Genomic DNA, 27,788 nt, shown 5'->3' on the forward strand with positions numbered 1-27,788 from the left:
ATGTTTTATCCCACAAACAGAAATCTTTTTTCCACAAAATTTTCACTTAGAATTGTTCATATTTTGACTTTCACAAATATTGTATATCCTTTGTATTGTAAACGTTTGTCTACTATTTTTAATATGTTTGCATTGACGCTATGGAGGGGTTAGGTGGAAGAGGAGACTTCTTAGTCTCAACCTCGCCCGAATAAAGGAATTTTTTTATTATTATTATTAGAAACAAAAATAGTGAAGACCAAATTTCATCGAGCAAATTTGAAGTGTTTTTTTAAATTAAATATTATCCACTATTATCATGCAAAAATATTGTACCATTTCATAAATGTCACAACTACACTTTATGAATGAATAACATATATGGATACAATATTAATGTAAACCCTAAGGTAAATGAATTATTTCGATTGAATTCAATAAAAAATATTAACCCATTTCATCATTTTGCAGTACGATTACATGTGTCGAAGTATAAAAATCGTTTTTCATCTCTACAGTAATATGTTTCATGTGGTATCACCTCATAATGCACGATATTTGCTCTTTGATAGGGAATCCAACCCACATCATTTGTTCAAAAAAATATTTGTGTTAATAGATAATATTACGTAAAAAATACCCTAAATCTATATAATAATGATACCGTATTTATTTGTACTTGGTTTCTATATCACGTTAGGTTCTTGTCAAAGATTCTATTAAACATAATTATAAACTATTCTATTAAAGATCGATAGAGTAAAAACAGAGAGGAAAAATCAAACATGTCCTGCCTCACATATTTTAAGAAAAATGATATTTCAAACTGAAATTTTAATATCCTCTAGCCCCTTTCAAAGAAATAGTCCTATTACCCTTGTATACCGTCATATTGCTCAAGTATATACTTTGTTTTCTATGAAAATATGTTCAGCGCTTGCAGAAATTTAAAACCAAGGAAGGCTTTAAAGAAGGTCATTTGTAATATCATATTTCAAAAGCTATAAATCAAATTTGGAAAGAAATGTACACGTTTCCATGAGTTTCATTCAAATTTATTCTTGATGTATATGTTCCTAAGACTTGAGTGTTCATTCATTGCAGTGTGAAACATGGACAAGAACAACGGGCAGTTTATGTGTTCCTTTGATGTTTAATTCCAAACATGATTTTGCTTGGGAGACACAGTGGTCAATAAAACCATTATTAGTTGACAATTATCTCCAAATATGTCATATAAGGCAAAATTATGGCTAATTTAGAAACAAATGTCGAATATTTGCTTAGTTTCAAAAGTATGCTTTACAATTTAATTTGAAGAAACTCATTTGTGATAGGTAAAATAAACATCATCCTTCAGATAACCACTGCATTACGCAAAGATAAATTATTATAACATTAGCCTTAAATCTAATTTCTGAGTTGCAAAGGCATCTTCACCAATCGATAATTTTATTTTCAATCTCTCTCATTGCTGCTTATCTAAGCACTGCCAGGGTTAGGAAATGTCAGAGAAATTATAAGTAATTCTAGACACGGATATATTATGCAGGTTATTTCAATTGCACATAGATTCACGAATTTTTCAAGATTTTTCATGTTAAAAAATGTGAGAAATATAAATAAGAACGGAAAGTCCTGCAGGAAAGCCTTGATTGGAAATAGGATCCTGATTGGGGACGGCAGTCAGATAAAGTTTGACACCTAGGAAGAGACGTTCCCTCAACAAGTTACCTTCCATTTGCAGCGCCAGCCGGAATTGTTCACAATGTTCCCGAACTATGATCGTGGTAGCCACCTGGTTAGAACAGTTTTCCAGTGACCTGAGGACATTGGATAAAAAACGACACGAAGCCTTGTGAAACCCAATAATTTTCGATTTGCGAATAAGTCGGGGAAATTATTGCACACTTCCCAAGTTAAATGTACATTAGTAATACGCCTGTAATTTAGCCTGTGTTGATATCTACACTCATGAATCCAAACTAACGCCCGGCTTGACATATTCAGTGAGAATTCAACTACAGAAGAAATGTAGGAAAAATGGTGATATATTCCTGAAAAAATTACTTCGCCAAGTCATATGAAATATTTAAAAATAAAGAATCGTCCAGTTGTCACCACGCGTAAAAAAATTACTCATGCCTGTGGCCCCTCTGGTCATTAAAGCAAATTGTGCTTTAATTTTCCCCAACATTTCACCCACTTTTTGAACCAGCTGAAAAAGACTTACCACGAGCGAAACAGAAATATTAATGAAACTTCCTGCCTCCATCTCCTCTGGTATTCAAACCTAATTTGTTCAAAGACTTTTCCCAAAATTCCCGCACGTGGCTGGATCCAGCAATCAGATAAAGGTGGACTCCGAGAAACGGACACACTCCCAACAAATCACTTTCCACCTCAAAAACACCCGCAGGAATTCTTTTTCGGTATTCCCCAACTATTACTCCCCGTCGCCTCGTCTGGTCCCTCCGGAGACGCCACAAATATAGCCGCCAGTCATTTCACCCGTTCGGTTCGATTCGTTCGCCTTGATTAATCGATCGCTAAACCTCATGCAGCCGTGAGGAATGGGCAATAGACCCGGGAGGCTGGAAGGATGGGAGAAAATAGTCGAACGGGAGATCGCAAGGACCGATTCTAGAAGCTATGGGGCCTTTCGATGATTGGGATGATTGATATCGACCTTAATGAATGATGATAAGCGGGACCAAAGGATGTTAGTCCAAGGAGTTAGAAACGGGACGAGAACTCCAAAGAGCTAAGCCCGCAGGATGGTATTTCGGGGGAGGTAAAAGGGTCACTTCATTATAAGCTCAATGGTCTGACGAGGCTGATTTTCTCTCGCTTTGTTCTTTTTTTTTCTTCACCTGCTTCGAGTCAAGGACACGGTTTCACGAGGTCAGTGCTCTCTCAAATATCGATTAATAATAATCGAAGGATCGATTAGATCAGGAAGTGGGGAAGGATTTTATTAATTGCACTTGCCAACGGATACATCGAAGTAGGGACTGCTATATGTTCCGGAAGATTCATTGAGTTTCACGCGGCAGAAAATTTCGGTCCCAAATTTTACTTTTACGACACCGTCCAAATCATCTTTTAGCCATTAGGTATGTTGTAGTCTTATTTCAACTAACCATAGGAATGCGAAAGATCCACGGAGAAAAAATGATGGCGGATGATTTTTTCTCTGGGGATCTTTCGCACGATTGTGCAATGCGGGTGACTCCCGTAAAAGTTATCACCGCGGCTAGTCCCGGTATACTTTAAACTTACCATAGGAAGCTAGGAAAATTAGCTTCATGGCCTAAAACTGTGATTCAATTGACAATAATAAATACTCTACTCCAAAATGTAGAAATATCACAAAGGAATGGTGCGGTTTTTAAAATGGTATAATTGAAAGCAAAACGACTTCCCGTTCACGATTTTAAAATTTTCGAATTTTCATTTTCAAATATTCTTTTGCATGATTAATAAATTTCAATACGTGCGCCCTTAGTAGCTTGGAAAATGTATGAACGGTACTCAACTTCGGTGAAAAATTAGCATTTTTTCCTTAATAATTGTCATTACTTCATTAATCTTGTTCATTAAGTGGCTAAAGTCAAGAAATTTTGTCTATAAACAACGCTTTTTATGTACCCCTCAAGAAAAAATCGCAAGATCTGGTATCTTCCCATGATTTACTGAAACTGGAAATATTTTTTCGATAACCCTTTATTATACCTACTTTATTTTACCATATTTAATGAAATCTAATAATCCCGTTTTAGAGTCATTATCTACTCGTAAAGAAAAATTAAAAAGCTCATATCCGTGAAAAATAACACAAAGAACAACACTAAATTAAACAATACACATATAGCATAACATCAAGTCCCTTTCATAAATATTTATCCAGTATTTGATTTTGCAAATTTTGATTTGATATTGCAAACTCGCCTGTCGCAGTGCCCCTGACGTTATGAAATGTTATAATTGTATTGGTTACCAATTGTAGTTGACACTAAATATCCAGTTTCAATAAATTATTAATTATCTCAAAAATTCAAGTGGTGTGTAATATTAATATATGGAATTACTTTTTAACATAAATACAGTTACAAGGCGTGCAGGAACTCTATTTCCGCCTGTAGGCCGTCCGAAATACAATTTCTAAGAAATATATTTCTTTCAACGATGACGGCATCTGAACTACCACTCAAATTTTAGGCCACCCAAGAGTTCATAGCGCCATCGCAGCATAGGATGCTCCACTAGCCCATCTGACCGACTGCCGAAATGAAGAGAGAGCCTCAGGACCAGTTTCTGGCCCATCGCGCTCTTGTGTGTAAATTAAATGGCGCCATCCATCATGGCGAGAGTGCGCATGCCTACCTACCGGCCCCATAAAATCGGGCGATATATATTATTCCGTCCTAAACGTGAGCAAATTTCCTTAAGCGATGCGCCAGTTTTATAATGAAAAATGCTATCTTGAAGAGCTTATTTTTACTACCTCTTAAGATCCCGTTATTATGACGTAATTTCCCTCGCCCGAGAGAGAGAAAATGGGTACGAGGAAGACACGGAGCTGAGACTCACAAAACGATCCAGTTTACATCACATTTTCACTTTAATTTATCTCATTTTCCCCCAACTTTAATTTGTTCAAGCTCCTTCATTGGCAGAGTAAAAATATTTTGCTAATTAGGAGACGAATTTTCAGGGAATTTTCAATGGAGTTAATCATAAATATGTATTCCTAATTAACATAGTATCACTATTTAAATAAAACTATAAATATGGAAATTTACCGTGCCGTAGAAATTATTTTCCAAAATAAAAGAATAAAACTTTGTCTATGCCTATTTCAATACATTTTAGTGGACCTAACGAAGTTTTATATTTTCATTTTCAATAATGGAAAGGTTTCACACGATTAAGCCTGAAATCATCACTTATAATTATTGCTTTACCGCTTCTAACCTCCAAAGCGTCTAATTTATGTATCATTATTTTTTTGCGAACTAATTTGGTGAATATTGCTCAAATGAATGTAATGATTACTTTGGCTAAATGAATGTACTGATTACTTTGTATATTTCATTGTATGACAAAGCCAAAATTCGTACAAACTTGACCAATTTTAGCAGTCACGCATCATTTTCAAAAATACATGCAACTTTGTATCTATTGCTAGCCGTCAACGTATAGTCTATCTTTAAGGGCGGGGGATGGTGCAGAAGAGAGGAAAGGAGAGTGGTGGGGCATTTTAAAGCTTTTTTAAATGGCAAAACTTATATTCTTTCGCATTTATATATTAAATGGTAATCATGTGAACCTCTATCACCTCAGGCTCAACTTTATGGAAGTTAATTTCAATAATGAAATGAAATGACGCCGCTGCTTCAAAACTTGGCGGACTTCTTTCTTTCATTTGCCCCTGAAATTGAAAAATTCCCCTGAAATGTTGTTTTTTTTAGCAGATTTCCAAAACATTTTGACTTTTGACGATAATTAATTGGAAGGAATAATTTTCCGCTTTACGCAGTATCCTTGTCTAAACCTAATCAGGGAACAAATAGAATGCTTATGTCAAGGATCAAAATGAAAAAGTCAAAGAAATAAAATTAAGGGAATATTCTAATTATACATTCCAAACATTTCAAGTTAATGGCGAGTGAATCCTGAACGTTCAGAGGCACTTGAGCGTCGAGGAAATAACCGAGAAATTTGTAGACTTTAAAACGATCCAGAGGCGTTCGATTTTCCCCTTTTATGGTGGCCAATAAAACAGAACGATCAGAACGACGTTTTTCAATCTACAGAAAGATTTTAACGAAAGTAAAATGACAGTAAAACTAGAATGATTGGACGATGATCCAATGAATAATGATTTCAACCTTGAGAGCAGTAAACGATTATATCCTAAGATATCACCCACTTCAAACTACCTTAACTACCGATTCAAAATATTCACATTCAAAAAACAAAAGATGAGTTTAGGGAATGATTACGGGTTCTATTTAATAAAAGAACCAATTTTTCATATCAGCACTGAAAATGCCTAAAAAGGTGCTAAATCAAAGAATTTCAAAGCAATTATCCATCATGTTTTAATTAAATTTTGGTAAATTTGCTTTTTGGAAAAGATATACTTTTGCTTATTTTATTGAAACTTCAATTGTATGAAAAGCCATCTTTTATTCTGGCCATTTGCGCGCTTGAAGATACTGCAAAAACAAATTCATTATGCTATATTCGGAAAAGGCCCTTCAGTTTCTAATTCAAGCGTTTTGTGCAAAATAACGATATGTTCTTAAATGAGTGTAAGTGCAGTACATCTGTTTCTTAGGTACGTTTAATGCTACAATTTAAATCAGCAAAATATAAAATACATAGATACATGTTTTACCTAATAATAATTGTAATAAAAAATAAAAGATACAATGGTACTGATTGCATATCATCGTAATTAATGTATCAACCCGTACATTACACGAAAAGACAAAGCGGTCGTATAAAAGAATGTGTGTAGCCACAATCAATGCAATATTGTATAGACAGTAAATTTTCCTAGGTTGATTGCTTGGCCAAGTTTGGGAGAATACTTGGTAGATTAGTAAGTTTTCGCTCCTTTAAATCTAATAAAAGTCGATCCGCACACGTATTCCTAATGGTAATAAATGCACATCATCCTTTGGTGTGAGGAATAATAAGAAGTATCTTTTTATGCAAAGTGGGTACGATATAGCAGTCATACCCGAGACACAGAAGGATTTGAAGAAGACTCACAGAAAACCCAATTATGGAAAGGACGATTGCCAGATATCAGCTGAAAATCAACAAAAAGAAGATTAAGATAATAGTATACAGTATAAGAGAGGAGACTAAGACATGCGTTAATCAAGGAAGGTATAAACTTGAAGAGGTGAAAGAGTTTTCTTACCTGGGAAGCTGAATTACCAGCGATGGACGAGGCAAGAAAGAAATAGTCAGTAAAATAGCGCAGGCGAAGAGGGCTTTCCATAAAAAGAAGAATCTTCTTACAACTGGGAGTACAAGCCAAGAAGTAAGGAAACAATTCATCAGATGCTACATATGGAGCATGTTCCTTTATGCTAGCGAGGCTTGGACGCTGACTGTAGTAGAGAAGTCAAAAGTGGAAGCATTCGAAATGTGGTGCTACCGAAGAATGATGAAGATAAAATGGATCGACCGTGTACGTAAGGAGAAAGTGCTAAGATGAGTGGGAGGAAAGAGAAGTCTTCTAAAAACCGGGAACGAGACAGCTTAGTAAGACACATTATGAAACATTAAGGACTAATGAAAACAATTGTGGATGGACAGATGCAACGAAAAAAGTGCAAGGGACGGCACCGAATTAGTTACATAAGCGTTGTAATAAAAGGTGTAAAAGAAAATAAATACGTCGCTATGAAAAGGTTAGTGGATAGACTTGACTTGACTTTATTTTATTTAACCTGGGTTGGATGAGGCCAGGTGGCCCCATCTTCCCCCAACCCGGGATTCTCTGTACAGATTTTCATGTCATGACAAAGGGGCGGCTCGCAGGCCGGTAAAATGTCTGGATTTCAACAATAATTTAGATTTCATTTCACCTCTCGATCATCCGTCGATTAGCAGTCAAGCCTTTCGGGCAGCGATATGGGAAAGGAATGTAGAGCTATGTCAAACTAATGTTAGGATTGTTGACTGATAATGATTATGAAGATTCCTATGTGTAGTGTAACCTACTCATAATATTGCTAATGTTCTGCATTGTATTATGATATACTTGGGATGCATAACTTCATTAAGTCACATAAAATTCTGAACATGCATCGCTTATTTCAAATACCTGATCGTTTCTTATACCTCTGCTCATCAAACTGAATTCTCCATATTATTATTATGTCATATATAAACAAATGTATATATTCACCATCGGCTTCCTCATATATCCTTCAGTACCAAACTTCAAAACGTTAACTAAGGTTTGCATATTTTTTCCAGCCCACTTGGTCTTAGACCTCGCTACGGAACACCAGGGCCATGGCGCTCAACCTCTTGCGTTATATACGGTGTAGAATAACCGAAGAATCCCAGCCACTGGCTGTGTTACCCAAACACTTGCATCTGAAACATTCGTAGTGGATCACATTCCCTACGCAACATTTCAAATCGCCCGCCATCCATGCGGTCACGTCAAGTCTGCGAATGTCCTGACTTGCAGTATTGGAATGCTTGTAAAACTTATCTTGTATCTCTGTTACCTGTCAAATTCGGATGGGAGATCAGGCATTGTTCCTCCTGGCTGCCAAGTCAATAAACATTTTTCAGGGCCGGAAATCTTGAATGTCGGCCACCCTATACCCCACCCAACATTCCACCGACACCAGTGTCCCTACCATATCCCCCGAGCCATATATTCCAATTCATATTCCATCTCCATCTCGTGATGCAACGTGGCAATAAATACCATTCATACATGATTCCTTTTGGTCAATAATTTGAATGAATTTTAATACCATACGGTTCATTTTTAAATAGCTCTAAATTTCGATTAGTTATAACGAAAAAATTAGATCATTAAATTGAACTCCTGATCAGGTTACTTATTTATTCAAATTTAATATGGTGTAGCTGTGCCAACATGATGCAACTGTGCGGAAGCTGAGATCATTTCACGAAAGCATATCTTCTATGAGTGATGAAAACCGAATGGGTGGACGGAGTTAGAAATTAGAAAGTCCTTAGAATAGTGTGAGGTAAGAGAAGACACAAAAAACCTAACAAAAACGATTAACAACCAAATCGCCCAAATTTTGAAGCATATTGGCCTCATGAAGACTATCGCCGAAGGAAAACAGGATGACAATAATGGAAAAGGGAAACCTCGAATAAAATTTGAAGAGCAGGTAAAGACATTGGTGTGAAATATTCTCTGAATAATATGCATCTTACTACTACGGACTTTGAAAAAAATGCTTCATCGTTTAACATTTATACACTCTTTAATAGTAAATTCAGGTCCATGACTAAATTCTCAGTTTTCAGGTGGTATGAGACTGAAATGGTTAAAAAAATATCAGTCACAGCTTTCTCATCTTCTGAGTCAGCATACGGGCGAAAGGGATCATTGCGGTGAGAGTGAGACGATGGTCCTACAAGAAGAGCACATCCAATGCAACACGCCGTCTGACAACCGCAGTGGATCAGGGTAGTTTATTTCTATCAATGGAATTCTCAATTTATTTCCTCTTTTATCTATAAATTACAATCTAAAGCTGTTGAAGGATTATGTGTTCTTGCAGAGGATAAGGTGGGAATTTTGTGATATCGCGATGGGATTTTTCAATATTCGGCAAAAATTTAATGAGAATGCTTGAAAATCGATAAACAGCTGCAAGTTAAAACGCGGAAGGTTTTCCTCGCGCAAATCTCCAGCAAATGGAAACGTTGGATATGAGACCAGGTCCGTTTATGGCGTAAATATTTAACCTCTAACCGTGGTGGGCTTCTATAAAAGCGACTCGTGCTGTAGCAATCTCCTCAAAATTAGGCCCGCAAAACACAAACAGGTCACGACTGGCCATAATAACCAAAATTATACGCTATCTGTCTCACGCATAGGTACAAATTAAGTGTCTCAGAGTAAACTCTTAGTTTAGAGCAAATTTCCTTCCAAATCTTGGAACTAAGGTTTATTGCCAATGGTTTTGAAACCAATTGTACCTATCTGATAATACGATTCACTTACAGAATACAGATCTTATGCTTACAATTATAGTTTCAGCACTAAGAAGCTATCAAAAATCAACAATTCCATCTATATTATGATAAATTCCTCTTTATTATTTTAATACACATGATATTTAATAATTACAGTAAAATTTCCATGTAGCCAGCCAGTGAAATACAGAAGAAGAGACATTGTAATAAAAGTGTCTACCTCATAAGAAAGCATGTCATACGGTCTTGTCTATACATACTTCACACTCGAAATTTTTGGGCTAGTTTTGATTTTTCTATACTTCATATATTTTAAGCAGCTTAATACGGATCTTAAGTTTGCTAACAAAATTTCGTAAATTGATTGAAACTTTCGCAGACCATTATTTATTGAATATGAAAAAAGTTTGTTTTGCTAGCCGCGTACTCATCAATCTGGATGCATCGTTAGCTCCATTGTTTGCTATCAAAGAATGATACAAGCAAATATGACAATTTTTTATTTGATTAACAAATGCAGAAGCCGTCTGACAGAGAGAAACCCTTCCAGTTCACATTTTACAGGAATCAATTGCTAATCAAACAGTTTTCCAAGTGAAGTTTTACCTCTTAATAATTATCCACTGACGTTTTCCTTTGTGTACTAGAGGCTTCCTATAAGTGTAACGCTTATACCACATACATGCCTGCGGAGAATCTTCAGTGGTTGTCCGATCCCTCCTTAAGTTCTGTGAGGAGGTCCATTTACGTTCAATGACCCGCCCGTCGAATGAGACGTCAAGCCGATGAATCATTGCCATTATTAAAATTATAACCATATTAACCGACCCAATTTAATATATAGGCTTATACCGAAAGCGGTTTCTCCTCTACTTTACCTTACTAAATAACCTATAGGCAGGGGCCGATATAAAATAGGGACAAGGGGGGAGCTAAGTGGGGGTCAACCTACCAGCAGTAGTGGGGGTCCGAAAAAAATTACAATTCTATCTAGTGTAAATTGGATACTCAAAGGGGGGGGCCCTAGCCCCCTCCATAGATCCGCCACTGCCTGTAGGTAACATGCTCTGAATAAAAATTCTAGAAATAACAATACTTGCGGAGAACAGAGAACCTCGTGAAAGAAAATCAATATGGTTGGACCACTCTCGGCCGTAACTTTTCAGATCTCTCCTAAAACTGCCAAATGGTGATGTAAATTCTCTCTCGTAACGTCCTCACGCTCAAGGCTATCAGACGAGATCGACTTTAAAGCCTCTAGAGCCACGTATTCAAGCTCGAATCGACGATCAATTCTATACCCCCAACATCTGGATGTGTCTGATCATCTTCGTGCTTCATCCTATCTGGCCATTGTTGACAACTACGTCACTCCTTAAGTGCCCTTCTCGCCATCTCTGGCTAAAGGCCGTTTTACACGGGGCACGGAATTGCGCAGGTTAGAGCTGCATTAATTTCTAAAATGGCGCGGAATTGCGCGAATGCATGAACGAAATTAGAACAGGTGCTATTTTGCCGTCTCGCATCCACGCATTCTCGCATGTGTTCTAGCAATTCACCGCTTTACACGACGCAATTTTGATTGCGTCTTCGCACGTACGTCATATTGCGCAATTCCGTGTACCGTGTAAAACGGCCTTAAGAATGCGTATGATTAAGTAATCACAGGGTAAATATATATTGAGCAGTCATGGGGTCTGTATAGTAGTCGAAAGCTCAAGTATACCAATTAAAAGTCTAACTTTATCATTACTGACGGAAAAATACAAAATATAAGAAAATTGTATAGCAACAGATCGGTATACATTTTCAAAATCCTAATACTCCTACTAGGTGGACAAAAGAAAAAGGATGGGGAATCGCATAAGTATATCCGTTTCAATACTGATTGCATGAAAAGAAGTCAAAAATTGAACCTGTATTTATTTATTTATCTTGAGAAATAAGCGGCGAGGGTAACGATTTATTCCGCCAAGAATAGCATTCGCATATAGCAAACATTGCGCATGTCAACGTGAATTGCTTTAAGTCATATGTAGAATCTCAGCAACTTAGGAATAAGATACAACTAATTTTCAATGAAAATGGAATTGTTTCATCGATGCTTAATTGAGCAGAGATAGAGAATAAATGGGTATAAAGGGGTTATTTTTTCTGAGATATGAAAGAGTTGACCGTTTGAACCTAGCATAAAAAGGGTACTATTAGAAGACACCTTTTTTCGAAGCGTTAACACAAATAGAAATATTTTATATGGAGAGCACAACTTTAAATCCGTATAATCACTTCGGGATTTGAAATGAAAATCATAAAAGAGATAAAGATTAAATTCATGATGATGCTGGTAGTTTTAGGACCTAAATGTATGCATATTCATCAATGTACCCCTAAAATACTTCTACACCTCCTTGAACCTCAGTTTATAACGTATCTAGCTAACTAGACACATTGATCTGGATACGTTGACAGTATCCTAGCATTTGCTATCTAAGTATGATCCAAGCAAATAAAGAGTATGTTTACTCCATTTAAAAATGCGGAAGCCCTCTGATACAGGGCATCCAGCATTTCAAGTGATGTTTTACCTCAACGCATACAGACGATATAAAACATGTGCAGCTTAAGCACCCGCTGACAAACAGTCTCATTAACAGTACTTAGTTACTCAATGGGAGACTTTGATAAAGAATAACCCAGTGAAATATTGGCTGAATTAAATCCGAATCAGCAAATAGACCGTCAAAGTGATGGCCAAATAATTTTTAATAGACTCAAGTTTTTTCCAATATTCTATTAGCATTAGGCACAAGTCGCACATTATTCTGCTTCTCGAGCCACAGCTTTAATGACTTCCCAGAGCCTTTACCATCAAAGAACGATCCGAGTAAACATGACAATGTTTTTATTTGATTTACAAATGTAGAAGCGCCCGGATACACAGCTCCAAAATAAACCCCCTTCATGATTTCCACAGGTGCCCTTTAACTGGTGGGCGGAGTCCGATTAACGGCGTTGCCAAATCTCCTCCTCCTCACTCACATTGCGTAGGCAATTTAAGCGGTCGGCGGAGAGGAGGGAAAGATGAAGGAACACCGGTCGTAGGAATGTTACACATTCGGCACGTTAGCCTCCCGACGCGAGAACCACCGCTTACTTTGATATATTTTTTGCTCCCATTCGGATCGAAAAGAGAGGAAAACCTCTTCTCTTTTTCACATTTTTTGTCACCCACTCCACCGCTCTAAACTTATCCAGCCATTCCACGAACACTTTTCTCTCTTTCTTTCTTTCTTCCGGCTCCGGAGGAGAAAGAAAAAACATCCCGGAACAATGCCACTCTACCGGGGGCAGAGCGGGGGAGTGAGGCGGGGGTGGTGGTGTGTGGGGCGGCTCCCATTGAAGTGGCCCGCCCCCCACGCCCTCCCCCGGGGGCAGCGCAGGCGGGGGTCGGGGCGAGAGAACCAGATCATGTGTGCCGGTATTTGAAATGGCGAGTGGACCTCCGTGAATTTTGTGGGAATCTAGCGGCGCACTTATGGGGTGTCACCCGTAATAGTTGCTAAAATTTCTCTTTTTTTTTTAATTATTTCTTGACCGGGAATCGATCCCGGACCTTTCCGACGAGTTCACTTCGTCGCCAAAACTGAACAGGGTGCACGAACGTTGTTATAGTAACCGAGTAGTTACACACTAATAAAGCACTGTACTGTTGAAAGTTAAAACGCAAAAACCGAGGTTCAACAAAGAGTAGAAAACTATATAATAAGGTTTGTGCAACTTGTGCCAGGTGGTTAGTGACATTAGTTTCCTGCTCTATCTTGAACCTCAGTTAATAACGCTTTAACTTCACTGCTTACATTAATCTGAATACGTTGATATTGTCGAAGCCTTTGCTATCAAAGATTGATGCAAAATAGCAAAACTTTTATTCAATTGATAAATGCGGAAACCGTCTGACATAGGGCACTACTTAGATATCACGAAAATAATAATTGAAACAGGTTTCCCAGAGATATTTTACCTACTGCACTTGAAAAGTTTAAATTTTGTTAACAAGGAAAGGAAGCCTCTGGGATCCGGGTTCGTTTCCCGGTCAAGATCGTGGTTCGTTTCCATTTGGCAATGCCCAAACTTTAGATTGGCATGCATTGCATTATCTTATGCCTCACCTCTTTTGTTTAATCACTCTCCCCAAACATTTATCCACTTGTTCTTACAATGGACTGATAAAGTATGACGTCACGATAGCCGGTTTCCATGGAGATCGCCATCCTTTTTCCATACAAATCTTTACACCAGCTTCTGCCGCAGGAATTTTTGAACTGTGAATATCTTTTTTAATCTATACTTTTAAGCCATCTAATTACAATCGAAAGTTTCTATAAGGTGTTCGTAGCCTAATTTTTATTCCGAGCCTGGTGATAACTTTCCTCATGGAAAATGGCAACACCGGAGCCGACGATATTAGCATACTTAAAGCTTTGCCACGATATAATTATTACTATATTGGCCCTTTTTATCTGTTGCGCCAAATTCTGAGAGCATTGGAACACCGTAATCTGTTCAAATGCTTGGTATAAAATTCTTAACAGTAAATTGTGTGCAAATATATGGAGTATATTCACTTTCATCGTATTTCATTAAAAAAACTGAACGTTGTAGTGGCCGACTGAAAAAATATTTTAATACCCGTAGTTGATAGTGTAGAAACTAGTACTCTGAGCGTCCATACTGGCAATTTTTGAACGTGACGGTAGCCCACTAGCGCCGCCACCAGGAGTATCAGGAATCACCTGGGATGGAGAGAAGTCCCAGGTTGTCGATAATAGAAGAGAAAAGGCCGTCTTAACCGATACCTAATTTGACGGAGTACTTTCCACTGCATTGCATTTGGTCTACATCTCGTGATGCATAATAAGTTGCTGTCCTGAAAGAAAGACCTATTCCCTACATCCTAATTGTCGAGGCGATTAAATGGAGTAGATCCTTCTGAACATTGTCATGTATCTTAAATATGAAAATATAATCTAATTCTTTCCTCCAAGGTATTTTTTTAATATTCGTGATGGATTAACTGTTGGATAGTGTTTACACTAAAATCCGTAACAAAATGTATAACAAAAAGGTTATTATTAAGAAAATGATGTGTCACAAAAAATAGACATGGATCGGGTTGGTGTGGTAGCAAGTGTGTTGATTTCACACATCCTAGGGCATTTTCAAGACATGGCGGTGGCAGAGAATTTCAGAGACCGCTACCGAACCCTGCTTAGGTGCTGTGGTGAGGGGGCTTGAAAGTGCATGGGACGTTAAGTTGCGGTCTCCTAGGTTCTTGTCGTTAAGAAAAGTCCAATTCCGACAACAGGTTCTTTCCTCCTACCCACGATTGGATCCAGTTTTTTTTCTGCAAGTGGCACAAGGGTCTGACAGCTCTTATCTTTGAATGGTTTACGAATGATTTGCCTGAAAGGCGTGCGTTTTCTGCAAAGTCCTCATGGAAGGAGACTCAATTCCTAACTTGATGGGACCTAGGCCTGTAAGCCATACAAGAAACCGCATTCAGCTTTACTTGCTGTAGTTTTATGTAATTTTATATAATAAATAAAATTTAAGCTATAAGTGCCATTTTAAACTCATTTGTTTTCCGTTTACTCACTATTTCAACCCTATTTATGGTTTGATAAATTCAACGTGGATTTCACGCCGGTCTGCTATTGGAAAGGGAATTTCACAAATGCATGGTATAGGGTATATTTCTTATGCATCAAATCTACATACTACCACGCTAGCAGTCTCACTAGTCATATGTAGGGGGTGTTAGGGCCGTTTCCAAATGATTTATTTTCGTATGGATGAAATTACAAATTATTTCCTACATTATGCTTCATTCTATGTAGGGCTGTCGCTTCAAATCTACTGAACCATTCACTATGAAATAAAATATTAATTTAAAAACAAATCCAAACACAAAATGAAATCGCTCCAGCCACATTAGTTCGGTAGTAACCGCTTTATCTCCCGGAGAAATCTCTCTTACCGCCCGTGTGTGCGTTTGTAAAACATCGGAATCCTCTTACGGGTCCTCGAATGCGGATAAGCCGGAATTAGACACGTCGCGTGGAGAAAGAATGGTGACTTGTTTCACTTCCAAGAGATAAATTATGCCTCTCACCAATTCCGGGCTACGCTTAAGGAATAATGGTTCTGCGAGGGACACCTTGGGGAGAGGTCAAGGTTCGGAGTCGAGGCAAAACCCTTGGAGACTACTTCCTTGGAATCTGAAGAGGACGTTGGACCGAGAGAGAAATTGTTTTGCTTCCTCAGTGGATGCTTAAAGCTTGAATACACAACAGGATGATTGATAATTTTATTTCAAGGATTCTGTCCCATCGAATAGGTACATTGTGAGCCAAAAACACGCCCGAATCTAGGGTGAGGTAGAGGGGGCATATGCCCCGGGCGGCAGAATTCGGGAATCAGTAACGTTTGAAAAAGTTATTAAAGTAGTTACTTCATTTTTTAAATAAATTATTTAACAATAATTAATATTTTATTAATCATTAAACTGTAAAATAATAAATCCTCCTAATAACAAACATTAAAACAAACATACACGTCCTTTGAATTAATTAATTATAAAATGATTACAAATTTCTCAAAAAAATATCTTACGGATATAGTATATTTTAGTGATAGAGAAGGGCGAGAGAGGATGGAGTGATGGGGGATTGGGGAAGGGAGGGGTGGCAAACTGATCCTTTCCCCCCTAAACAAATCTCCTAGTTCCGGCCTAGGCCACATATAAAAGCACTAGAGGATAAAAAGGGTAAAATCGATTTTATCAGATTAATGAAATACTGAAGATTCATGTTAGATCGGTTCGTCGTTAGTGACCGTCAATGACTAGCAGTAATAGGGTATGCCCACGTTATGTAGACTGAATCGTGAATTGAAGTTATGACGGATTGAATCCAAATGGATATTCAGGTAAAGGTAAAAAATATGCCGTCTATGGATTTATGGCGTTTCATTTCCAAAATATATGGAAAAGGTTCATCGATCATATTAACTTAATATCTAAACGAAAGTTATTCGGCTTACTCGTTGTTTCGACACATTATCCACAAAAACGTAAGATTCACGAAAATACCGAGCACAAATTGCCAATAGTCTATATGCTAAGAGCTTTGCTTTTTTGTTCAAAATTGACTTAAAAATCCTGAGTTGTAAGGATAAATTTCCTGTGTACTTAAAAAAACAACACCGTTACTTATCATTTGCCTGATTTATTTATGCTATGCAAGATACATATTCCTCAATAAATCATGCCATCGGAATTAGCAGGGAGCGGTGATTCAATCGTAAAAACCATAAAACCATAAACTTTGTAACTACAACTTGATTATAAAATTAATTAGGATATGCGCACCAAATAAATGTCTCTTTTATATTATTATTATTATTACATACGTTACAATTTGGCAACTGGCCAGGTGGTAACATGTATATACAAAAAAGAAAAACATAACATCCCCACAAAGTCACATATCAACTAGACAGTTGTACAAATTTTAAAATTTAATTCAAATTTCTAAAAAATTAAATTATTTTTCAGATTTTTCTTAAATATTTTTACATTACTAGGAAAGGGCTCAAATAACTCTGCAGGCAATCTGTTCCAATCTTCAATTGTTTTATTCAGGTATGAAAATTTTTTAACTTTGGTCCTCTGCGCCCGGCATTTGATTTTGAACTGATGATTGTTCCTACCAATGAAATTAGGTTTTCCCACTTCATTGCCTAATTCCCTCCATGCTTTATCCCCTTTGTATATTTTATACATACCGCAGAGTCGGTTTCTTTTTCTCCTACTTTCCAAAGATTCCCACCCCAGTATATTTAACATGCCTGATACGCAAGGATAATACAGCGCTGCAGTGAACAAAACTTTCTACGTAGTCACGCGCAAAGGTGTAAAGTTATATATACTAAATAATGAAAGGCGCCATTGAAAATTTCCTTCGGCTTAGTCCTGATTCCCTGAGATTCACCATGGAAAGATGGCTAGGTGGTGCAACTGGTAGCAAACCTGACCGGCAATCGGTTCGTATCCCGTCCAAGCAGAATGATTCATTCATGGAAAATCTCATCGGAAGTTAACTGATAGGTGCGTTACCATGGACGTTATAGACTTAGCTATTTTTATAACAAATCCCTTAAACCTTTTTCGCTAAGATGCAAAATTTCGAAGCTATTCGCGATTTAATTTAGCCAATTAGAGCGCAGCGCATACGACCGTCCTTAGAGAGACGGTCTTGTCGAACCGAAAGTGGTTTCGAAGCACCAGCTATGCAAAGCGAAAATATTGAATTTTACTCTCGAACCAATTCGAACAACTGTGTTTCAGTAGCGCAAGCGGCAAGAAGCGAGACAACCAGTCCCAAGAATTTTGGTTCGAATGTTCCCAAATGTTCGAAACGATTCTAGAGTATTATTCAAACTTTTTGCTTTGCCTGATTGGTGGAAACTACTTTCGGTTTGGCAACAACGCCTCTCTAAGGAAGTTTGTATTCGCCAGCGTTGCTCACGGATTGGCTAACTTCAGTCGCAAATAGCACGGAAATAGAGCAACTAAGCAAAAAATGTTTAGGTAATTTTTTGTTGAGAAAAACTTACTCTAACTTCCATTGTAGCGTATCAGTAAATGTGTGATCTCCCTCCATAAGGATAATATGACAGACAGATAAGGACAGTTGAATATGCGGTTAGTTATTTTTGTGAAGTCTCCACATAGCCTTGTTAGCTGGTATATCTGCGGTGCATCTCCAATGCGAGAGGCGGATGTAATGTATCTCACGTCTTTTTTAAATGCCGCGCAGGGCAAGAGAGTCCACTTACGGAAGCCCTTCTCTTAAGTATCACCTTTCTAGATTCTGTGAATTGGACTCTGACAATGAGCCCCGTTTTCAAGGGAATTTGCACAAACACTCGAAACTCATTCACGGAGCATCTTGAATAACTGCTCTCGACTTCTAATACTCTGTCAATATTTAGGAAGCAATACTGAGAAAAGGTAGAGCAAACAAACTAAATTGTCAACTAAGGATATGAAAAATATGCAAATGTCTGAAATTCCACTGCAGAATTCCACATTGCACTATTATGAAATTTTGAATCAACTGTTTTATGATTTTGAAATTAAAATAAGGGTTTTACCTCTGATTACAAAGGCTTTTGGTACAATAAAAGAGACTTTTTCCCAAAAAAAATATTTCAATATTCTACGGCTAACAACAGCGAAATCTATCGACCCTTGCTAAAGAATAGAAAACTCATTTATAACCCGCCAAAGACGTAAAAGCCAGAAAAAAAATTAATATAAAATTTAGCCGGAAAATTACTTTTCAAAGAGATACATCTTTCATCTCCAATTTTCAAGTAATAAGTCGTTTTTAATTATTCTTTACAAGTACAAAATGTATTTCATTTAAAAATTAATGTTATTTTCTTCTCATAAATCATAGTCACTAATATCGGTATATTTTTTCAACTAAATGCGCATTGTCACTACTTTTTATGTTGTACTTCGAGGATCTTACCGAAAAGTCAACAAAAATTTATCACCTATTCTGACCTTGTATCTTTATTTTCTTACCTAAAATAGTACTCAAAATTTTCCTACTATACTTTGAGGATCACCCTATATGTAATTGAAAAATTACGCGATTTTTTTAAGAACATCGTCCATGCAATCATATGCTATTGTATTACAACCACTTAATATACAAATGCGGATTATCAGATCATTTAATACGATTACAGAAGGGACATCGTGCACATAGGCGAAATTAGAGGAAGATTACGCATTTGCCATTAGTAAAAAAAAAACTAAAAACGTAGGCATGAACCCGGATCGCCAAATTATTCTACACTCATGTTACCCGTACTCAGAAACAGAGGCAGTGGCACAGCGAGGGGGGGTTTTGGGGATAAAACCCCCCAGAGCAAGGAGACATTTTTAAGTTTAATCCATTTTACTTATCTGGATCAGTATTACTTATAGAATAGTGTTAGAATTGATCAAATATCCCTCAGAAAGCCGTAAAACTCACCATTTTGAACCATTTATCTTAAATATTTTCTGGAGGAGGGCCCCCGCAACTTCTGCTTACCCTGGTGGGTGTGCAACACCCCCACACCCGTAAGTATTAGTTGCACCTATAAGCCCCCTGGCCTTAATTCTTAGCTGCGCCCCTGCTCAGAAAAACCTGGTTTGAATCTTGTTATATTAAAATTAATTTTTCTATGTGTAACTGGTGTAAAGGAGGGCTGCAGCAACAGAAGAAATTCGATCAAAAACGCATTTACAGGAATCAAGAAATACGGATAAACGGTTAACTCAAGCAAAAAAATAATGAATTGCCTCTCAATTTGGGAATTCCCAAACCTGAAACCTCCTGCCAAATTAGTTCTCCCCGAGTCGACGGTGATACGTACACAGAATATCAATGAGGACAATCAAAGCGTTGCGTCCGAGAAGGTAAACAAGAATCAAGTCGACGGAAGGGCCAGGTCGGCCGGAAGATCGAAATCGGCTTAATTGGCTAAGGATACGCTCGTGGACACTTCCCGGCGAACCGTGCCGTGGTCACCTGGGGAGAGAGGCTACTTAGCTGCTAGGAAAGTATATCGAATTAATAAATTTCCAATACCATTCCTTGTGAGCGCAATTACTCTATGGCAAACATTGGGCATAAAGGAATCGGTCTGCAATTAACGCTGCGTTGCAAATTTTTTTGAAAACCAATTAAAAAGCGACCGCAGTGGTAACATACATTAAGCCTCAATGGAATGAACAGATACCTTCTGTATGCTTTTGCTATTTATCTTGAGAACTTTAAGACTATGGTCTCGGTGGCGGCGGGGTAACGTCTTCGCCTGCCAAACAAGAGGTCGCGGGTTCGAGTCCCGCCTGGGTAGGTTTCCCCGGTCCAGGGCATGGTTGTTTGTGTACGTTTACTTGTTACATATGTTGAGCACCCCGGTGTAAAATGGCCAGTAAGAGCTGTATCCGGTGGTTTTAGAATAAAATAAATAAAATAAATAAAGTAAGGGGTAAACAAGTGATACATCACGAAAGATGACCTGTATCCTATTATGATGGTTTGGTACTGAGGCCATTTTTTCATATTTTTAAATTTTAAATTAGTTGCTTGATCGAGCACTTTTCATAATCTTGCCATTCTCTGTAATATGCAGGATGAAAAATGGTTTCATTTGCATTAAAGTGTATTATTTATTTTTTTTTAATTATTGCCTATTTGACATTATTGTAATGTGACATTGCCTACATAGTATTGGGGATACTCAGAGGGTCCATTTGTATTCCTTTTTTATTTTTTTAATGTTAAATTATTTTTTCTTATTATACATGATAATTTATGGATAAATGAGCAGAGGTTCTGTTAATTCAGTGTGACTTTTATTCTCTGCATTATGCATGATGCGGAGTAGTTTCTATTACATTTTAGTGTGATCTTTCTTTTTGTGTTGAGAATGTTGTTATATTGAATTGTTTCTATATTATCTGTGGCCCGCATAGGGTGCATATTTTTGAATTTGCATTCTTTTTTCTTTTATTTTTTATGCATGGATCGATTCTGAATCGTTAAAAGTAGCGTTCAGTTATTTTCTCATGGGTCAGGGCCTCACAAAAACAAATGAAATATTACTATCATCACTAAAATACAGTTAAACCACTGGATAGCTTTCCAACAAATCGTCAATGAACAAGGCAAAGGAATCACAACAGATATTTTACAGGGGAGAAAAAACAAGCCGAACGAAATTCGATCTAGATGTGATTTTATACGACAAGGATGAGACTGAAGTATAGTGGCCCGGAAGAATTTGCCGTCAAACGAAATGGAAGAAAATGCGCAAAATTGATAAAATAAGATTGGAGTCTGCACGGTTTTCCTGAAATTTTCAGTACGTCCGGTTCAGAGCAAGATGGCCGAAATAATAACGCAAATATTATCATAATCAGTAATTATACTACAAATTCAACGTTTTCCGTAAATCCATCACCTGAGTACCGACATCAAATATCAGTTTTCATTTTCGGCATACATATTTGATTAGAGGTGTAATGTTCAGCTACTTGGCAAGGGTGGTACAATTATTCGTAAAAATAATAAAGTAGAGAGTGTATCATTACTTACACTTTTCGCTAATTAATCGTTACTGTTATTATGAAAACTGAAGATAAGGTCGATCTGTAAGGCTAAAAATCTGCCCGGCTCATAAACCTTCCGAATTTCCATTCATTTCCTCAGCGAATACGTCTTTGCCATTCATTTAAACCGTGAGCTTCGATCACCTTTTCTCCATTACCCACTTACGATACATACTACGGACAGAATAAGACGTATCGTTTCCGCTCTATCGGTATTTTTTCGTGACGTTTCACTCGTTTATAATTTATGCTCTAACCATGAAATTCTCAAAGAATGTTTTAATAACATTTTTTGGCACTTGATGAATCTCAAATTTGGCAATTTTACCCCGGCCTTTTATCTCATGCAAAAGCTCTATGTTTTAGATGGAGATAAATGTAAGTTAGGGTCTGCACTAAAAGATATGAAAATCTAGGCGCCTGAGGCACAGAAAACTGTTGGAAATGGTTTTCTCTATGGAACCCGAAACTTTATATATGTTAGCGCTAGTTTTGAATGAGTTACGCATCACGAAAGGAATAAAAATAGGACAGACCAAGAGGAAGTAATGTGCCCTAGCAAGTTTTTCTATCTTCCCTCCCGTCACTATACGAAACCATCTGCCTCCTTATAATCTCCGCGTGAATAATCATACCCCATTTCTTATTTCTCTCTGATCAATTCACCTAAATTCTCCTTGATACCGACGACTTACACATAAAATGTGACTATCAGACTCATTGCTAGCCATTTCATTACACACAGGGTCGGTCGGCCATTATATATCTGCATTCAATTTTACTGAATATGAAAACTGAAGTCGTCGAAAAGGAAATCCATAAATATCAACGGTTTTCAGAAAGTATTCGCTCTATTGTAACTTTAAACCATCCAGTGATGATTACAGATGTATCACGCTACGATTCGATACCCATCCTTTAGGTATTAAATTGCTCCTTACACAAAGATTCTAACATTTATTAGAGTACATATTAGAGAAATAACGGTAAATATCTCGTTATTCAGAAAGAATAGGAGAGAAGAAGTCGCTAGTAAGTGCTTGATCTACAATATTTATTATATTGCAGAATTTATTCAACTGAAATAACGGCATGAATATACTATCCAGGAAGAATACGAGAGAGAAAGTCGCTAGAACGTGCATGAAGATAGCCCACGACGGCCTTCCACACGAAGACCTCTTCACTGAAGAGAAGATACCATCTCCTTGACACGAGTGATACTCGGTGATAGCGTCGACAAGGAGGATAAAATTTTAAGTTTTAATGAAATAAATGCCATTTTGCAATTGTATATTCCTAGCTGTTATTTAAGGATAATTTAAATAATATTTCCCTATATAAAATCTGACACCAATAATAAATGAATAAACTGATAAATATGCGTATTCTCTACGGCTTAGGTGGAAAATGATTTTTTACGCTCCCGTAACATGAAATTATCCATTCAACTACGAAAAATGCCATCGTAAATAAATTCAAGTATTCCCTAAAATGGTTTAATACGTGTCAAGAATAATACTTGTTCAATAAAGATAGCATGGGGAATACACTTCTACATATTCCATCATGGAGAAATTATTTTAAATGTTCACTAAAAGACCCACTTTCGCATTTATAAAGATCCTCCCCAATATCAAACTTGCTGGTCCGATGAAGACAACCGTCTTAGGAAAATTGTGTGGGAAGGAAGATAACTGTATGCTTCGAATGAATTATGTAGGATAAGTTATTAAGATGAAAAATACTGTTTGTGGTGTAATTCGGCGGAAATATTTGATATTCAACATCATGAAAGCAATTGTCTATTTCCACACTTCTTCATTCCTACCGACCCAAGATGAAATGGCATTTTAAGCCTAAACCTGAGTTAATGGAAATAAATAAATGTAGAAATATATATAAGGGCTTACATTATGTTAAGATATTAAAGATAGAAAATACATGAAACTAGTAAGTATATAAGAAAAAGTTAGCTAATGGTATAGCTGCGTTGAACCAATCTTCGATTTTTTCAGAAACGGTGATGACGAATTGAGATACTTAAAAAAAGGAGAGGCGACCGACCTGTGCTGACCAGTCCTGCCGCGGGGAACCTGTCCATGGTGACCTGGAGCAGAATCCCGAAGGCGACGTGCAGACCATGAGAGAGGGCGTGAACGGCCACGCTGGCCCACACCACCACCCAGCCCCATCCGCCTTCCGGGTAGTAGTGCTGCTTCAGCGTCAACAGCTGCCGCAGCTCCGACACCAACTGCACCTGGTAGGCACCAGGGTGCCCAATCACACCACCTCCAGCACCACCACCGCCCCTGCCTCCACTCCCTCCGCCCGCGACATCCTCCCCATCCGGGCCTCCGCCGCCCCCCTCTGGAGAAGTTCCTCCAGAGTCGTCGGGGACGGGCGGCGGTGTCGAGGCGGCCTCCAGTCCCCGCTCGGTACCTCCGCTCTGACCCTCGCTCACGATACCGGAGTCCTTGTTGCCGCTGTCCTGCTTGACCAAACGGCGTAAGATAGGTGAGGCGCCCCTAAGAGGATCTTCTTCAAAGTCCTCGTCGTCGTCGTAGAACTCCTCGTCCAAATGATGGCGAGACACCGGGGATTGTGGGAGGGAAAAAGAGCGGTAGGCCCGACTGGGCGCGGCCATCGGCGCCGACCGGGGAGATGGGGACTTGCCCGCGGCGATCGCCAGAGGAGGTGCCCGCAAGACACCACCGCCGGCCCCGGGACTCCCCGCCTGGACCCTCTGGTGCCGGAAATGGTGGTTCTCCGGCGGTCGCCGCTGCTGCGGTGCGTGGCGGGCCAGCATGGAGACAGCCGGAAGGGCACGGCCTGGGGACTGCAGCATGGCGGCGGGTGCGGGTTTGCCGCGCCCCGGCGTGGCGGGGGGCGTGGAGGAGCCCGCCTCTTCCTCGTCTTCGCACGTCATTGTCCTCTTGTCTTCTTCCTCCGGGACAATCAGTGCGAAGCGGTCCTGCCGAGTGGGGCTCCGCCCTCCGGCCGGGAGGAGACGTTCATCTGGGGTGTCATTAAGGAAATGAGCGACACCTCGTCGGAATCGCCGCAAATGGGTCTGGGGAATAGGGAACGCCACCTGGGGACATCCTTCGAAATGTGTCAAGTTGCGGAATCCGAGAAGACCTAGGCTGTGGATGCATTCCTGACTTTCCCGATGTTCACTACAGATTGATTTGTTTCGTAGCGTTAATCTGAGTATCCACTTCGGGAACGATGCTCTGTATTAAACTGCATTACAGATGATGAGAAGCCAATTTTACATTCATGGTCACTTATGGATGAACAAGAAGTTTTATCCCGTCACTGAGAAAAATATTTCACTCACCACGATCTCTACCCGATTATGTGGAGTAGAAATTCTTTCTCGGCATACAGCGATGTATTTCACACATTGTAATCAATTTTTCGTGTTGTGAGAACTTCATTTTTCACTAAATTACCCATTTATTTTACCCATCCTCAAACTTATAACAACTACACTTATAGCATTTCCAGAATAACTTCCATAAGTTAGATAATGACTCCTACATAAAACTTCAATTCACCAGCTAACCTCTAATCCATAGATTGATAGAATTGAAAGACGAAAAACACCGAGTAAGATGAAAAAAGTTAACATCAATGATTTTCCTTCTCAGCCAGCGGGCAAATTCAATGCGCATTTCCTCTCGTCCAGTACAGAAATGGCACCACTGTTTGATCCAACGAAGATGCGCTTTCTAATGGTAATTCGATGCGACTTCTACCCACAATTCTCAACACCATATGCTTATCACACTCACGATTTCAACTTCACGAACGCTCAAAAAAACACGAGACAAATCACTCAAACACCTAACCAATCAATGAACACCTAACTAAACAAGCTACGTGAACGACGCACAATCGCCACTTTGCACACACCATTACCGGTACACTTAAAATCACCGTTATATCTCGAAGGGACGCGACCGACTAGGAAATTCACTCGTTGAAGTCGCGGTTGAATTCGCGTTTTATTCCGGAACAATTTACGACACCTTTTTCACCTCGACGTGGCAACGAATGGGGAGTATAGGGAGATGACACACGGAAAAATCCACGTGGTCGGGAAGGGACCTTGAGGGATAATGGAGAAGAAGGAGTGAAGTCCGCGCGCGCTCCGCGATGCTCACCGCCAGTCTCACGACTGATCGTCCGCGTAAGTGGAACGAACGGGCGGCGATCTTCCAGCACACTTCTTCGCAGAGGGGAGGCAGACTCGGAGGGGGGCAGAGGGGGGCTGGAAGGGGTTGGAACACTTGCTAATAATCTCCCCTTGTGTCCGAGAGAAACTCCACGCTAGCCAAGGGGAGCAAAACACGTGCCTCTCTCAAGACCCTCCGGCCGCAAGGGAGGCGTCGGCCGCCGGGGTTGGTCCGCGGGAGAGCCCGGGTGCTTGCATCCAAGCTTCGAGCTTGGATGGAACGAAGGAAGTATGACAAGAACGAAAAAAAATATGGAATTGAAGTGATGGATACGTAAATAAGACTTCAATTCCAGACTACATAGAACTTCCATGGAGTAGGGATGAATGCAACCAACAATTAACACCAAATACACATATGTCTTCCTCAGGCAAGACCCAGTTTTAATTTTCAATAGCTGTGTAAAATTATTCACCGATTGCTTTCTTGAATGAAAGGGAGACAAAATACGCCTTTTCCGACTAAAAAACCCGGGTTGGATGCACCGATTAGACGAAAATTATCCACTGCTGACCGACTTCAACACTCGTTATAATAAGTTTAAGTTCGAGATCCGAAGATGACGGAAATTATTCACTATAATTCTCGCTGTCAATTCTTAAGTTCTGAATTGGATGTTCTCTGAAATTATCCATTTACGACGCACCATCACACTTCACAAAATAGGTCCGGGTTTGGCGAAGCGTTGCCCACCAAGTTCAACGAAGTTATCCAAAAACGAAAAGAATCACTTCGTTCAGGATCCCTAAGATGATGATAATCACTCACTTTTAAGGGTAATTTGGGAGCACTTGTTCAAGAAATTTTTCAATCTTATGGGGTCTAGTGATGAACACTGATTAATTTAGTATTTGAATACTGACTAATTGTTGACACTGACTTGTCACCTTTCTTTCAGTTGAAGTTCATCTATCTTTCCCAACATCCTCGCGCAAAAACCCATGGGACAAATTACGGCATTGATAGTCCGACTCATGAGAGTTTTCGAGGAGTAAGCAGCAATGAAAATGGTACTTTTAGAGGAGAGTCAAGATTGACATGAAGCTTCGACGAAAGACCGTTTTTGAAGACTCATTCCATTCGCCAAACTTGCCCCAATAACTTCTCCGTCGATCAGTGTGAAACCAAGTACTTTGAATATATTTGACTACTATTCCGACTAACAGGGAGATTCGAGTAGGAGTTAGAAAAAAAATTCTGATGTGGCCAAAACATAATCCCTGATGACATTAATCTTCGAGGTGAGATCGACGAGAAGTTAGCGAAGAAAATAGTCCTGTTTAGTAGCGTTACAAAAAGTAGCATAATCGTTGACAAAACTAACCGATTACTGAAGACGCATCCTCACTCAGCCGAAACTCAGGACTCCTGCCTCAACCGACTTCAGAGATAAAGTGTGTATGCCTTCACCATTGATCAGAGCGGAACCATGTACAGGAGTTAATCGATTAAGTAAAAACATATACTACTCGATTGGCTCACAGGGGTTTTTGAGTGGAAGTCACCAAAGAAAAAAAACTTCTCCAATGGAGCGTCAGAAAACAAACCTCGTTGACATTTGTCTTCGATTTCTAACGACGCACTAAAACCCAGCCGGAACT

General features: G+C 38.8%; 1 protein-coding gene across 1 annotated transcript in view; it reads right to left on the minus strand.

The window, feature by feature from the left end:
* The window catches only part of LOC124165143, a 596,583-nt gene extending 569,146 nt beyond the window's left edge, over positions 1–27,437 (minus strand). Inside the window, exon 1 of the mRNA XM_046542451.1 lies at positions 24,011–27,437. Coding sequence (XP_046398407.1) covers positions 24,011–24,872 — 862 coding nt within the window. The 5' untranslated portion in view covers positions 24,873–27,437. The remainder of the gene's footprint in view (positions 1–24,010) is intronic.
* Between the last annotated feature and the right edge of the window lie 351 nt (positions 27,438–27,788).

This window comes from Ischnura elegans, chromosome 9, assembly GCF_921293095.1.
Source record: "Ischnura elegans chromosome 9, ioIscEleg1.1, whole genome shotgun sequence".
Taxonomy (NCBI): Eukaryota; Metazoa; Arthropoda; class Insecta; order Odonata; family Coenagrionidae; genus Ischnura; species Ischnura elegans.